The 16,509-nt window shown below is 44.7% G+C and overlaps 1 protein-coding gene across 1 annotated transcript; it reads right to left on the bottom strand.

The window, feature by feature from the left end:
- Nucleotides 1–184: 184 nt before the first annotated feature.
- On the bottom strand, nt 185–15,755 carry arhgef15b (Rho guanine nucleotide exchange factor 15b). Its single transcript, XM_038995772.1, has 16 exons — nt 15,290–15,755; nt 9,884–10,032; nt 9,055–9,607; nt 8,881–8,935; nt 8,205–8,266; nt 7,709–7,986; nt 7,193–7,353; nt 5,292–5,444; nt 4,945–5,074; nt 4,697–4,771; nt 3,254–3,346; nt 2,932–3,086; nt 2,551–2,718; nt 2,021–2,241; nt 1,743–1,847; nt 185–1,429 (listed from the first exon to the last, which is right to left on the bottom strand). Exons 1-16 carry the CDS (start codon nt 15,753–15,755, stop codon nt 1,263–1,265), a joined length of 2,991 nt encoding a protein of 996 aa, XP_038851700.1. The 3' UTR covers nt 185–1,262.
- Between the last annotated feature and the right edge of the window lie 754 nt (nt 15,756–16,509).

Below are 16,509 nucleotides of genomic sequence, written 5' to 3'. Positions count from 1 at the left end.
ACAAAACTGTAATTGAAGACCTTTTTACAAGTTAAGTGTGCACCACAGTTTAATTAACCACTGCATTTTCCTATGTGCCTTTTTGTATTTTGTTACTTGCCAAATAGTTAATAAATATTCTATTCATATTTCAGACTAAAGTCAATCTTATTTGATCTGTTGAAAAAAACACTCCCATTGAAAAACATGATAGCGTTTTAATAAGAACACTACGATCTTGAACCAGCGTAAACCCACTCACTCAAACAAACGGTATGGAATGTGGTTTTAACCAATCAGCATTCAGTATTAGACCCACCTGTTGTATACAGAAGTAATAGAGACCTGTTGATATCATAACAGTATGGCTTCACTAGAGCTCCATGTTACCAATATTACTACTGTACATCACAAACAACCAGGTTTTGTGGTCTTGACATTATGTTTGCGACTTAGCTATGACTTTTCTTGTGTCCAAAAATAGCAGTTAAATGTATTCAACCCTGTAGTGACGACGATACAACAGCTGTAGGACTTGTGCTTCTAGTACAATCCATTGGAAGGCACTTCAGAGTTTGATCCATACTTGATATACCCCCTGATACATGATACGTGCAAACTGGTATGGTATACCTGGCTGACATTGATGCAGGGTAACTTTCCTATGGCAGTGTGTGGGGTTGGGTGCAGGTTCGCACACACACAAACATACACTCTCACTCATACTATACACTCTCACTCAAATACATACTCAACATTAAAGAAAGGAGTCCATTTTTGTTTGCCTGTAATAAATTAGTACATCATCCTTCTCCTTCCATATTTTTCATTTCCTGGTTCTTTTAAAGTTCCCTAAAAAAACATTCCTCATAACTTCCAACAAATGAGTAATTTGTACAAAATGAAAACATGCTAACGTAGGGTTTTCACAAACAATGAATTCCGCAAGTTCTGCCCCATTCATTTTCAACGAGGGCACGCAGAGAAATGTGTGGGGAACTGTGGGAAGGTGAACGGCGAGAACCCTGCTAGTGGACAGGTAGAAAGAAAAAAAACAAGCTCTGCTCTACTTTATGCAAATGTCAAGCCGCCTCTAGTCAAAACCCACAGTAAGATAGCGCTCCTTAGAAATCTCATATCTACAGCTAAGAGTTATTCAGGGGAGCATGCAGGGCAGGCACTGGTTCACTCTCCCCTATCCAGTTAAATGTTCTGTGATGTTCTGTCACCATTAAGGTGACCTTAAGGCATGGTCTTTACTATTCTGGAATGTTCCGTCAACATTATGGAAGGGTCTTGACCTTGTTGGTGACGATGCTGGCGGCCTGAATGACCCGGTAGCGCTCTCGAAGGTTCCGTCGCCGCACATGCTCGTTGGTGATCTCTAAAACGTTCTCCACGGGGAACCAACCCTTCTGTCCGTCGGAGAGACGGATCCCCTCGTACAAACCTGGAGAGATGGAGGGAAAGGAGGTGGAGAATGAAGGCGAAGAAGAGGGATGGGTAAATGCAGGGGGGAGAGGATGTTTACATATAAATCATGCAAAATAACATTCACAAATCAAACTGCTACAGTATAGAGGTTAAAGGGTTGAATTAGAGTTTTCGGGATAACAGAGTTGGGGAAAAGAAGTGGGTTAATTGGATTGGTTATTACTGTGTTATTAGTAAAGACAGGATAATTTCTGGATTTGTAAAATAAAGTGATACCCAGTTTCCTAACTAACCACATGACAGGTCATTAGTGTCCTGGCAGGTCTTACCCTCGTTGGTCTTGCGCACCACGTTGATGATCTCAGTGGGTTCCAGGGTGAGCTCATCAGCCTGCTGAGCAATGTACTGCTCCACACACTGCACCTGAGGACAGTCTGAGGACACAAAAGTAAATATCAAGAAACCAAACAAATACAAACCACAAAGTGTGTCAATGTACTTACAATAAGGCAAACGGAGACTAAATGGGTGTGTGGATGGTTGAATTTGGCAACTAGCTCAGTCACTAATGGCTTCCTAACTGCGGCTTGCTAACCCAGTCACTCACCCCAGTCATCATAGATGACTTCCTCCTGATCTCCATCATGGTTACCAGGGTTAGGGAACGCTGCTATCCACCTGTGCAGGTCAGACCTGTGCAGGTCAGGTGGAAAGAAACGCGAGAAGGAGAAAGAGAGAATGGACTTGTGAAACAGACCATAGAGTGTGAATAGACTTGTGTATTTGTAAAGGATGTCACGCTGCTCGCCTAGCGAGTACCACTTCCTCCTGATTCGGCTCACACAGAGGCTCGAACCCAGGACCTCTGCTTTGTTAGCACACGTGGCCACCCTCCCGAAGCGTTTTACCAGTAGGCGTCACCGAAAAGTTAACTATTCGGTGGTGCAGGTGAGGATACTTCAGGCTGAGGAGTAAGTTTCACACATCCCCATGTGCTCCATATCTCCCCATGTGCTCCATATCACACATCCCCATGTGCTCCATATCACACATCCCCATGTGCTCCATATCACACATCCCCATGTGCTACATATCACACATCCCCATGTGCTACATATCACACAGTGTTCTACTCACTGTGAGGGGGCCTTCATTAGCCTCTCCATCATGCGTCCCTGGTGGTTCTCCAGTAGAGTCAGACAGAAACAGTGTTCATAGCTAGGGCTCAGGGCCTGGTCCTCTCTTATTGGCTGAACCTGGACCAGGGAACGGTGGGCGTGGTCCATCACCACGAAACGCTCCGAACTAATGGAGATAAGAGGAGGAACCAATCACATTGAAGGGCTGGGACAGTAAGATGAGTCATAGACTGTATGAGTGTAGAACATGTGAATGTAGAGCCACCCTCTATATTCTAGTATGACGTGTTATACATTACTTGTGAAGCATTAATAAAGGCCTTATGAAGGTTTTGTGAAGGCTTCATAAAGCCTTATGAACACCATAAGGGGGACTCACCCCTTCTTGGTGGCGATGATGAGCAGGTCGTTGAAGAGGAAGAGGTAGACAGGGGTGAACTTGGGACGCAGGTTGAAGAGGGTGCCCCCTTTAGCCATCTCCTGTACCTCCCCACGCTTCTCCAGGAAACGGGTTTGGGAGATGATGGGGATGGCCTGATAGAGAGGCGGGGAAGGTTAGAGGGAGAGAAACATAGGGGGAGGAAGAGAGAGAGAGAGAGAGGGGAGGTGAAATGTATAAGAATCAAGCAGAAAGGGATAGGCTCATATTGTATTTGGGTGGTGTAATAACTGAATGACTGACTGACTGATTAATTGATTACCTTGAGCTTGTCAAACTCCAGCGTCTTGGAGAGGTGGATCAGCTCCTCCACCTGTTTCATCTTCCCCACTTGGGTGTTGCACTCCTCTATGATCTGAGAGAGAGAGAGGAAGAGTGAAAGAAAAAGAGAAATTGTATGAGACAAAGAACAAGAGACTGAATGAAAACAATAGATCAGAGACACCTTGGCTGCCCCTTCACTTTTCCTCTCAGACAGACAAGAGAAATAATCCTCATAGCCCTTCTCTAATTTCATGAAAATCCCCATTCCTCGCTATCACAAGTGTATAAAGTTCTTCTCTTTTTCAAGAGGATCCCTCCCTTCTTGAATAACACTAGCTAGCACAGCAGTGACCGGCAGCCCAGGTAACACATACTGTAATGTCCCCTTGAACCATATGTTTCTTAGAGCTTGGTAAGAGCATGGTTATTTTGCATACAACATTCACACCATGTTCTGGGAATGGTGCAGGATACCCAGCTAGCACATAACGTTCTGAGAACCATATGTTTCATAGGTGGGAATTTCAGTACTTCAGCATAACGTTTTCCACAAGTCTCATGGTTCTAAATAAAGTAATGTCCTCAGAACGTTCCGAGAACGTTAAGAAACAAAGTTTTTCTGTGGGAATTTCAGTTCTTCAGCATAACGTTTTCCTCATGGTTCTATTTAACGTCGTGTTCTCAGAACATTAAGAAAACTTTCCATAAAAACTATAAGAAAATATTAGCATCGTTCAAAGAACATTCTAAGAATGTTATTTAAAAACATATACATTCCGTTCTCAGCATCAACAAAACTCTCTCTATCCTTGATCTTGTTAACTGTGTTAATGAGTGCTTGTTCCCTTTGATTGAATAGACTTAAATGAACAGCTTTGTATGAATAAAAAAAAAGGCATGCTTCCTCCATCCTGGTGGCACAGTGTACCAATTCCATGGATAGTGGACAGAAGATCATAGGTTTGAATCTCACTGACGCCGTGCCAGAGTAAAGCAAAAAATAAACGTGTTAGCATGATTAATTCCTCAGCAAATTAATTTCCATGTGTCCTATCTGTGCTTGGATTTCAAAACGTTTAAAACGTTTAAAAAAACATTCTGTTTTACCAGTCAGGAAATGTATGACTTTGTTCCCAGAACCAATGGGAAACCAAAAATGTACGTTCACACAACTTCCAAGGAACCAAATATGCTAGCTGGGAGTCCTCATCTCTTATCTGTCTCTTCTGCACTTTGTCAGATTGTCATTGTCTGCAGTGACACACTGAGTCACTCTCTCTGTCCTCTCACAATAGGATATCCTCTATCCCACACAATAGACCAGGGGACTGACGCCATTTTTCCATATTCCAGAACGGTGTGGAACAGTGCTTTAGAATGGAACAATCGGAATGTCTGTGGGCAGGCAGACGGCTGGATGGAAACAGGAGAGGTCTGTTACCTTGGAAACAGAGTCCAGGGCCTTGGAGGCGGTCTGTTCCTCTGTAGTCCCCTCCTTTGTTCTTTTCAAGATGTTCTGATGAATGAAAGCAACAATAAGCCATGTTACACAATACAAACAAATGATGATCTGGATTCAAGGCAAAAAATCTAATAGTCATATGGTTTCATGCTTTTCATTGTGATAGAAAACACTTTGTAGTCCACTTCACAGTGGCCCACAAAAACAGTTCCCATGATACCGCTCACCTCGATGAGCATCTTAATGCGTGTGATTCGTTGGAAGGGCAGCAGCAGGAAGGACATGAATGGCAGCCGCTGGCACTGAGGAGACTCCTGCAGACGGGTGATGACCGTGGCAAACGCCACGTTGGTTTTCCTGTGGGGACACACATTATTCAGTGTCCCATCTTTTTCTAGTTTGCTGGGTAAATGATCAGACCAAGATGCCTCCGTCAACATTCCCAAAATCAGGAAATCCGGGAATTCTCCGATCTGGATTTCTGGAAAATGAATTTGTGAATCTGTGAATTTGGGGGAAATGACCATGATTTTGCAACCCTACCTCTGAGATCTAGTAATAGACCCATACTTACATGAGGAATGTGTAGGTCTTCTCCTGGTAGATCTGATTGCGGACGTAGTCGATGTAGGCCGGGAAGTTGTGCTGTGCGTGGTAGTGGATGATGTCACAGATGTCGGAGAACACCAGACCTTCGTCCATACGGTCCTCCAGGTCCTTCAGAAACCTAATAGGGGGGGGGGGGGTTCGAAAGGGCAAAGGTTATGGTTTATTCTATTGATGAGGGGTTTATTAAAAAGGTCCAATGCAGCCATTGCTTTTCATATCAATATTACATCATTTCTGGGTAACAACTATGTACCTTACTGTATTGGATTTCCATTAAAATGTGCAAAATTTGCTTTTTAGCCAAAAACTATTTTTCAACAAATAATTTTGCTAGGGAGTTGTCTTAGTGGGGAGGGGAAAACTAAAAACTAGCTGTTATTGGCAGAGAGGTTTGGAACTATTTTGTTATTGGTCTATTAACCAATTACCATATGGTGATATCAATATGGAAAGCCGAAACTCATGCCCATGCAAACTTGCCGATTAGAAGGTTTTGTGTAGATTGCATTTTTAACCAGCAACTATCAGGAAATAACTCGAGCACGGTTTCCATCCAATTGGTGACAGATTTTCATGTGAATATTCTAAAATCCGCATAAAAACTATATGCCACCAGAAATGCTTTTCCATCAAATTCACTTGTTGCGTGATGACTTATTGCACATAAAAATACCTTACAAGTTAATTGGGCCTTCATTGCATATTCAACTCTAATGATGGTTTTGTCACAAAAACGTTGCATTATATAGCTAATGTGCCCACTCTGGTATTGGCACGTGTGTCTTAGCCAAAAGCTTGCAGATGCAGTGCTGGTATAGCCTAGATGATGAGATTATTATGGATAAAAGAGCGAGATTATTTGTATTTGTCAAATGGCAGCCAAGCATCGATCATCATGTCACCAGAATACGCACGTGTTGTAGGCATAGCAGCCATTTATTTGTCGGCTGGTCTTCTAAAATGTATATTTGCCAAATGGATGTAAAAATGTATTCTAAAGATAAGGACCACCTGTTAGTGAGTGGCTGCAATTGCCAAATGTAGTTTTCAATCAATAAAATTGACGTAGTGAAAGTCAGAATAAAGGGGGTAGAGTAATATATTCACAAAATGTCTCCATAGATAAAAATGTTTAATGTGATTAGAATGGCAATTTGTCTTTCAAGGTCATGCAAGATCATACAACAAAATGGAACACACAAACATTTGATTCCCCCCCTTCCTTCTCTTTGACATCAACTAAACTACATAGTAATGGATTTCTACAAAAGCAACACCCAGGGGTGGCAACGCCCAGGGTGATGGTTCATACTGAACACCAGACTGCTTGTATTCAGTATGAACATTGTGCATGGACTGCATATGAGCCACTTTGCTACTACGCAAAAGACCAAAAAGGGGGCGTTACACTCTCTACGGGTGTAAACGTGGGGCAAAACACAGCCTCCTTGTGTCATGTCACGTCAAGGATAAAGCAGTGGCCTGTGGCGGTCACTGTTGTGCTGGGTCTCCACTCTGCACACATTATAGCTTTCCTACAACCAGGATTGTTCTGATCTAACATGATCAATTGTCCTGATCTAATGGGATCAACTAGATCATTGGATTCATTCTGACATGATTTCTTGTTTCTGATTATTTGTGTACTTGTTTTGACACTCTGCTGCACTGTTAGGAGCTTTGTGTGGCACCGGCTATAACATCTGCTAAACTGTGTTTGATAAACCAATAAACTTTTATTTGATTTGTCATGATCTAACGGTATAAATCTATCAATCTGCGTCAGATGCTATTCCTTATTTCCTTCCTTCCTCTGACTCCCAACTGTTAGCTGAGAATCCCTTTACTCCTCTCTCTCCCTCTTACCTCTCGCTGACCTCCCGGACTCGCAGGACATTGGAGAAGAGGGTCTTCCTGTCCCGGATGATCAGCGCTTCGTCCAGATCCCGGGAATCCAGGAAGTGTTCTGTGAGAACTCGTAGGGAACGCAGGTACGACGCTTCAGATGTCAACACCTCAAACATACTCTGAGGGGAGAGAGAGAATGGTACGGTGAATTCATACATTTTACTCATACATTCAAACCGTAATTGAATATCACCATCCGATTTGAGTATTTCCTACTGACGATTCTATAAAAAAAACAGAATCTTCGAAAACCTGAACACTTGCTCTTCACTCACTGGGGGATTCCATCTTAATACATGACAACGTCCATTCATCTCTTCCTTTCTCTTTTATTGCTGAAACCTGAACACTTGCTCTTCACTCACTGGGGGATTCCATCTTAATACATGACAACGTCCATTCATCTCTTCCTTTCTCTTTTATTGCTGAATTGCCTCTCCCTACCCCCTTCTCCTCTTTCCCCCTCTTCCTCACCTCCTGGTACTTGCACTGTTCAGGGCTGAGGGTCTCCAGCACCCCACTGTCCCGTACTCCTGGTATGTCCTGCCACAGGGTGCTCTGGCCCGGGGTGGGCAATGGAATAGTACCACTGCCCACCGCCCCCACGCCACCCGACCCCATGCCCACGCCACCACGGCGGGCGGTCCAGTCCATGTGGTAGTCGGCGCTAGTCTTGCTGATGTTGCGGCACACCGTCTGGCGCCGGATCTCCTTGGTGATGACAGTGGCGCGGTACGTCTGGTACAGAGGCTCTAAGGGGGTCACAGAAGGGGTCAAAGGCCAAACAATCTCTTAATACAAATAGATTAGGTATTTATATGTGGGGTATTACTCTATGGGTGACCCTCAAACAATGATGACATACCAAACATTTCTGTTTCTTTTACACCTACATTTGCATGTCATTTGTCACCTGATTCAGCAGTGTCTGATATTTTGGGTGTGTTATGCTTGTGTCAGGTAACCTTACCATCCTGCAGTCTGGACTCCCAGTCAATATAGGATCCTCTCCTGGGTGGGGCTACAGGCGTACTGGGACAGGAAAGAAGGGCAGGGTGTTAGATAACTGACTAAGCTGGGAAAGTGTTAATTAGTAAAACATAGGCCCGGTTCTAACCCTTTGGAGGCGAAAGAAACGCACACCTTTTTAGGCGAGGTGCTGGCTATCGGAGTAGAACACGTGAAAAAGAAAAGGAGAGCCGCACACTCTAGGAGCTCAGATGCAATAATTTAATAACAGCGTTTCTCATCAGCGTATAATGACAAATACTGCGGGTCACTCGTTTATATAGCTTGAAAAGACACACAGGTGTCTGTAATCATGGTCGGCTGTGGCTTGATTTAATTGGCTGATTTACAGATATCAATAGAACATCTAAAAAAGCATGAATGGAGAATATATGATCATAGATACAACTTGGCTAAATGCATCCTTCTTCCTTTCCTTCCTTCCTTCCATGAGGTAATCACTGATATGTGATTGGATAAGTGATACCCTATCACCTTCATTGATCCAACCCACACTGATCTGTGGTAACTTACAGGAAGGGAGGAAGTAAGATTTTAAACAGGGCCAAAACAAAGACATATGAGATGAGAGTAGAAGAGGAAAGATGGACGTCAACAGAAGAGAGATAAGAGCTTACCAGTCTTCCTCTGTGTCCTCCTTCTCTCCTTTAGTGCGTCCATCCTCCTCTTGTTCTAGAGGGAAACACAACAGAATGAACAATATACCCTTCCTTTTATATTGTATATATCTGACCTCTCACTAGAAAAGATGCTAGAAAACAGGTTTATTGCATGTTTACTTTTATACCAACCTTTTATAGCTTGGTTGATGGAATGGCCGGAGATGTTACTGAGTCTCCTGTCGTCCCTGCCCGTTTTGGGGGGCTGAGGTGGGGGGACTCTGTGGGGCAGCAGGGGGCTGGTGGGGGGTGGAGGGGCCACCCGGTGGGGTACTATGGGGCTCGAAAAATGGTTGGGGGATGAGGGGTGCAGGGAGCGCCACTCCTCCGCGGTGGGCTGAGGTAAGGCGATACCCCCCCTGTGAACGGGCGTTAGGTTGTGGCCAGGTGTTTTGGACTTGTCCTGGGCAAGGGGTACCCGAGGTGGGATGGCCGGAGGGGCGTCCTCGGTAGTCTGGGTTTGGGATGGGTCCGAATCGGACTGGATCGAAGTGTTTTCCTCCGAGTTGCTGGAGGACAGTTTTGACCAACGGACCGGCTTCTTAATGTCCAGTTCTTTACAGATCTTTCTGGGTGTTGGCTCCACCATTAGTAGAGTAGCTTCATATATAGAGTCCTCCTCCTCTATGGAGGCATTCAAATGGCTTGGGGGAGATTGGGTTCTTTTAGGGGGGATGGGGGGTGACTGGGAGCGTTTTAGGGCCAAGGAGGCCAGAATGACCTGGGATCCTGGATCTGACCTTCTCCGGTTCCCTTTAGCTATCATCACATCCAGAACCTGGTTAAACTTTGCCTTCTTAAATCTCTGCCCCGCCCGTTCCTCACTCAACAAACCGCTCCCCTCCTCCTCCTCATCCCCTGCCTCGCTCTCCCCCTCCATTCCTCTCTCCTCCTCCTCTGTTTCCTCTTCCAGAACAATCTCCTCCTCCTCCTCCTCCTCTTCTTCCTTGTTGATGGGAACCCATATCAGCTTCATGCCGGGCCGGTGGAGGTGGCACACACAACTGCAGTCCTGGTCGCAGCACGGGCTAAGGGGCGTGCCTGAACCGTGCTCCGGTTCAACTTCCACTCCTCCAATCAGCTGAAGCTCTACCTCTTTTCCGTCAGGTGCTGGGGAAGAGGGAGGGACACAGAGTTAGATGGTTTGGGAGGCCATAACATATCAGTAACATAACCCATCCCTTTTTACATCCACTGCCCCATTTTTGCTTATATGTTTGCAGTAACAGGAAATGAATAAAGCATCAGAAAGACACGTTTTTTGTTTTGTTTTGTTTGGCTTTTATGTTACCAAGAACTCCAAGACTTTGGGATTACTTACTCCATTCCAGGCCTGTATTGACCCTTGAACCTTGGCAGACTTAAACCCTCTATGGAGTTCACTGATCATTGTGGTTGCTTCCTGTCTAGTCTGGTCCTGTGATAACAGGACATATTACTTTCACTGTGTGTGTGTCTTTCTGTGTCCTGATTGACCTCAATTTTCGTAGGAAAGGTAAACATTAAGCCTTAGGCATTAAACACAAACTGGACTGTCCAGTCAGCACAAGTGCAGTGCCTTGACAGTAAAGATTTGACGAGGTAAAAGCTGTCTGATGAGCATGCCATAAAATATTTATGGAAATGGAATGCACATCAGTCAAGTGTGTGTGTGTGTGTGTGTGTGTGTGTGTGTGTGTGTGTGTGTGTGTGTGTGTGTGTGTGTGTGTGTGTGTGTGTGTGTGTGTGTGTGTGTGTGTGAGAGAGAGACACTTCACTGTTTTAGCCAAATTAACATGCAACCTTCCTATTTTTATAATACTTTCAATAGTTGCTCCTACTTTCATGATTTGTTTTTTGCTTTGTCACAAACTTGGGGAAGTATTCTTAAGTTGTTTAGCCTGATGAGTGTTTAGTACTAACAGGAAACAGGCAAAAATATTTAGTTGTGTTTATCTATTTTGATATTTCTTTGTTCTTTTCTGCAGTCAGAAATGCTACTAGTTCCTGTACCTTGTTTTTCTTGTAGTTTTGGACAGGAACCCTCTCGCTTTCTCTCAGTCAGCTCTCCCCCTCTTTCTTTCTCTACCACTCTTCTAGATTTCTACTCAGCCTCTTCTTCTCTTTGCCATTCACTCACACACATACATGCACGCACAAGCACATGGACGGACGAACAGACGCCCGCGTGGGATATGTTTATTTAATTTTACCTTTACTTAAGCAGGTTAGTCTCATTGATGAGGTAGAAGCTGTCTGATGAGCATGCCATAAAATGCGCATCAATCGTGATCTGGCAGAGTTACTCCACCTCAAGAATTCCATTTGGCAAATCACTCGGCACACGCATACTCAGGCTGACTGGCTCTCGTTCAGGCAAGTATTATTGATGTCTCTGAGGGGTCTTTGGCCTGGTTTACTAACTACCTCCCTCGAAGAGTGCAGTGTATAAAGTCAGAACATTTGCTATCTCAGCCACTGCCTGTCACCAAGGGAGTACCCCAAGGCTTGATCGTAGGTCCCACACTCTTCTCAATTTACATCAACAACATAGCTCAAGCAGTAGGAAGCTCTCTCATCCTTTTATATTTGTTGTTGTTTTTTTTGTTTTTTAAAAACTTTTTACCCCTTTCCCTCCCCAATTTCATGATATCCAAACGGTAGTTACAATCTTGTCTCATTGCTGCAACTCCCATACGGACTTGGGAGAGACGAAGGTCGAGAGCCATGCGTCCTCCAAAATACGACCCAACCAAACCAAAACTGCTTCTTGACACAATGCCCGCTTAACCCGGAAGCCATCCACACCAATGTGTCGGAAGAAACACCGTACACCTGGCGACCGTGTCAGCATGCATGTGCCCAGCCCGCCACAGGAGTCACTAGAGCGCGATGGGACAACGACATACGTGCCGGCCAAACCCTCCCTTAACCTGGATGATGGTGGGCCAATTGTGAGCCACCCAATGGGTCTCCCAGTTGCGGCCGGCTACGACAGAACCTGGACTCGAACCAGGATCTCTAGCGGCACAGGTAGACCACTGCGCCACTCGGGAGGCCCCTATCATCCATTTATATGCAGATGATACAGTCTTATACTCAACTGGCCCCTCCCCGGATTTATTGTTAAACGCTCTACAACAAAGCTTTCTTAGTGTCCAACAAGCTTTCTCTGCCTTTAACCTTGTTCTGAACACCTCCAAAACAAAGGTCATGTGGTTTGGTAAGAATAATGTGTGATTACTACCTCTGAGGGTTTGATTACTACCGCTGAGGGTTTAGAGCTTAAGGTAGTCACCTCATACAAGTACTTGGGAGTATGGCTAGATGGTACACCATCCTTCTCTCAGCACATATCAAAGCTGTCGGCTAAGGTTATATCTAGACTTGGTTTCATCTACCGTAATCACTCCTCTTTCACCCCAGCTGCCAAACTAACCCTGATTCAGATGACTATTCTACCAATGCTAGACTACGGAGACGTAATTTATAGATCAGTAGGTAATGGTGCTCTCGAGCGGCTATATGTTCTTTACCATTCGGCCATCAGATTTGCCACCAATGCTCCTTATAGGACACAACACTGCACTCTATACTACTGTATAAAACTGGTCATCTCTGTACACTACACCCGTCGCAATTTTGAAAATGGCGCAGACAGAGAGGATTGCCGTGCTTCTAGCTCTTAGGCTTCGGCATCCCTAGCTGCATACTTAGAGCAGACCAGATGGCTGGAGTGTTTACGGACATATTCAATCCCTCCATATCCCAGTCTACTGTCCACACATACTTCAAGATGTCCACCATTGTTTCTGGACCCAAGAAAGCAAAGGTAACTGAACTAAATGACTATAATCCCGTAGCACTCACTTCTGTCATCATGAAGTGCTTTGAGAGACTAGTCAAGGATCATATCACCTCTACCTTATCTGACCTCTCACCCAACGTCAACAATACAAAGGAGTTGATCATGGACTTCAGGAAACAGCAGAGGGAGCACCCCCCTATCCACATCGACGGGACCGCAGTGGAGAAGGTAGAAAGCTTCAAGTTCCTCGACGTACACCACTGACAAACTGAAATGGTCCACCCACACAGACAGTGTGGTGAAGAAGGAGCAACAGCACCTCTTCAACCTCAGGAGACTGAAGAAATTTGGCGTGGCACCTAAAACCCTCCAACTTTTACAGATGCAAAATTGAGAGCATCCTGTCGGGCTGTATCACCGCCTGGTACGGCAACTGCACCGCCCACAACCGCAGGGCTCTCCAGAGGGTGGTGCAGTCTGCCCAACGCATCGTCGGGGGCAAACTACCTGCCCTCCAGGACACCTACAGAACCCAATGTCACAGGAAGGCCAAAAAGATAATTGAGGACAACAACCACCCGAGCCACTGCCTGTTCACTCCGCTATCATCCAGAAAGTGATGTCAGTACAGGTGCATCAAAGCTGGGACAGAGAGACTGATATGTATATACTGTATTCTATCCTATTCAACTGTAACTAAGTCTATGTCACTCTGACATTGCTCACCCAATATTTATATATTCTTCATTCCTTTACTTTAGATTTGTGTGTATTGTTGTGAAATTGTTAGATATTACTGCACTGTTGGAGCAAGAAACACAAGCATTTCGCTATACCCGCAATAACATCTGCTAAACACGTGTATGTGACAAATAAAATTTGATTTGAAGACCCACTGGATGATGCTTATTTATAAAACCTTCTTAGGCCTCACTCCCTCCTATCTGAGATACCTACTGCAGCCCTCATCCTGCCAATCACATTCTGTTAAAGGTCCCCAAAGCACACATACATCCCTGGGTCGCGCCTCTTTTTAGTTTGCTGCAGCTAGCGACTGGAACGAGCTGCAAAAAACACTCAAACTGGACCGTTTTATCTCCATCTCTTCATTCAAAGACTCAATAATGGACACGCTTACTGACAGTTGTGGCTGCTTCGCGTGATGCATTATTGTCTCTACCTTATGGCCCTTTGTGCTGTTGTCTGTGCCCAATAAAGTTTGTACCATGTTTTGTGCTGCTACCATGTTGTGCTGCTGCCATGTTGTGTAGCTACCATGCTGTGTTTTCATGTGTTTCTGCCATGCTATGTTGTCGTCTTAGGTCTCTCTTTATGTAGTGTTGTGGTGTCTCTCTTGTCGTGATGTGTGTTTTGTTCTATATTTTTATTTTATTTTTAAATCCCAGCCCCTGACCCCGCAGGAGGCCTTTTGCCTCTTGGTAGGCCGTCATTGTAAATAAGAATTTGTTCTTAACTGACTTTCCTAGTTCAATAAAGGTTAAATAAATATACAAATAAAAGAAATTGAGATAAAACACTATTCAAGGGAAACCGGTTTACCTATACAGGTGCACTGACAGAACCGGTTTCCGGCTGTTTGGGTAGTCGTTTTGTCTCTAGGTAAAGGGAAAACGTGTCACGCTCTAGGCCTCAGGAATGAGGCAACACACCTGAGCACAGATTCCGCTCTCTCAAAGGAACATACCGCACATACTGCACTCGCATGTGGCATGCATATAGGTGACGTTTGCTGCATATGGTATCAAACTGGCAAAGAAACGTGTAGAGGTACATGAAACATGTCAATGTTTGTAACACTCAAATACCGAACAGATTTTTTTCTTAACTTGCCACCCTAGGGCTAGCTTGTTGGGTTGGGCTGGGATTACCGTTAATGCTTCCTGATGATTAGGTCATGTGTTACTGTTGGCAACACTTGATTAACGGGCATCCGTGGGAAAGCTAACCTGTAAAAAGACAGTTCATTTTGTTGCTCTGTCTGCATTGCTTGCCTTGTAGATAGGTAGGCTACATTGCTAATCATAACAAATGATCAGTCCCTATCATAACATAGTTTTTCGAGAGGATATTAATACTGATTCATGAATTGATCAATCGATATACTGACTGGCTGGGTCCAAAATCCGCCTTGACTACTACTTACTAAAACTACATACTATGTACTAATCGTACTACATACTATTTAGAATGTACTGTTTAATAAAAACCAATACAGTAAGCAACAAATATCAGCATGCTAGTCTCATCCTACTGAGAATGTGTCATCTAATACACAGTTGTGTCGATTCCCTCCATTCCTTCATTTTGGTACAGAGCTCCTCTCAGCTGATTATCAGCTGTTGTCATGACGACTCTCTTCCTCAATATTGTGCAGTGAATTCTACTAGATAAAAAGCAGAAATGAGTATGACATCCTGGCATTTAAAGTATACTACATTTATAAAATGTCATATACTATAAAACATATTTTTTGCATACCTAAAATGCCTACTATTTAGAACGCAAGTACAGATATTTCAGACACGGCCACTGACTGATTGCATTAAAAACCAACTCTACCTGATCGACTGACTGGTATGCCAGTCCCCTCCTCTCCTCCAGGGGTGTCCCTCTTGGCCTGGTCGCTCTGCTGCCGCAGGATCCGGCTCCTCTTCATGGGCAGTGGAGGGGCCTGGTCTGGACTCGCAGACTGCTGGATGGAGGCCCGGGACGGTTTGGGCTTGACTGTGGGGGCCCTCCTGGGCCCTCGGGTCCGGAGAGGAGGATTGATGGTGGTGCCATTGGCAGTTGGTGTAGCATATCCTCTGGTGGTAGGTGTAGTCTCTGGGTGGCTGAACTTGCTCACTATGCTCTTGACTTTACCTCTGGAATTGCTGCCTGTGCTGCCCCTCTCCCCGAGTTGGGAGGGGGTGGAGGGGGATCCGTTGGAGGGAGGGGGTTTCCTAGAGATGGGGGGCCGGGGTTTGGCCTCCAGTCTGGGGGGTAAGGGGGACGTGGGGCGTATGGAAGGTTCCGGGAGGGACATATTGGACGGTGGTCTGTATTTCCGGGAGTATTCCAATCTGAGCCCTGACCTGTCAGGAGGTCAGGCTTTCAGGTCAAAGGTCAGTTTGGGTGTGTCATTTTCACCTGGAGAGGACAAAGAGAGAGAGAGGGGGAGAGAGACTGAATACAGCAAGTCTGAATGAGGACAGTCTGACAGAGACTAGTTTCACACTACTAGTGTCATTACACTGTTTTATGTTCTCAGGTCTAATATGCGGTAATACAACCATTATAAGTATTTAATATGACAGTAATAAAACTTCATACACATCATAAAACACAGCGCATCCATTAGCAATCAAATCCAAATATTTGAATAGAGTTCTCTGAGCTGTGTCGCTGCATTAAAGATCCCTAAGACAGGAATGGTAACTTTGTCCTGGTGAGAGAGAGGACTGGAACTTTGGACTGGAAAGAGGAGACACACCTTCGAAGACATACAGCTAACCACAGATGAGGAACCATGAATCCAGTCAATTCAGGGAGTGCCATGTCCCCCAGGCATGGCATAATTTTGAACGTAAAAAATGGATAGGTAACAGTACCTCCTATACATACAGTACAGTGCACTGATCATTTGTCTACAGCATAAACAGCAAATATGAGTTACAGTTAAACACATATTGCAAGCATGCCACCTAGAATAATAATTATACGGTTTCCAACTAGGAAAGCAGGTTACGTAATGAGTTTCACAACAGGAAGCACAACAATAACAGAGCAAATCTCCTTAA

Source organism: Salvelinus namaycush, chromosome 6 (assembly GCF_016432855.1).
Source record: "Salvelinus namaycush isolate Seneca chromosome 6, SaNama_1.0, whole genome shotgun sequence".
Lineage (NCBI taxonomy): Eukaryota > Metazoa > Chordata > Actinopteri > Salmoniformes > Salmonidae > Salvelinus > Salvelinus namaycush.
The sequence above is the reverse complement of the archived record's forward strand: the minus strand, read 5'-3'. Positions and strand labels throughout refer to the sequence as shown.

Bases quoted from the DNA above. Each gene is read 5' to 3' on its own strand.
- arhgef15b (XM_038995772.1), bottom strand. From the start codon at position 15,755: ATGTCCCTCCCGGAACCTTCCATACGCCCCACGTCCCCCTTACCCCCC. The intron at 10,033-15,289 runs GTAGAGTTGGTT...CCTCTTCCCCAG, and splicing joins CATACCAGTCAGTCGATCAG to CACCTGACGGAAAAGAGGTA. The intron at 4,772-4,944 runs GTGAGCGGTATC...TTCATTCATCAG, and splicing joins GCATTAAGATGCTCATCGAG to AACATCTTGAAAAGAACAAA.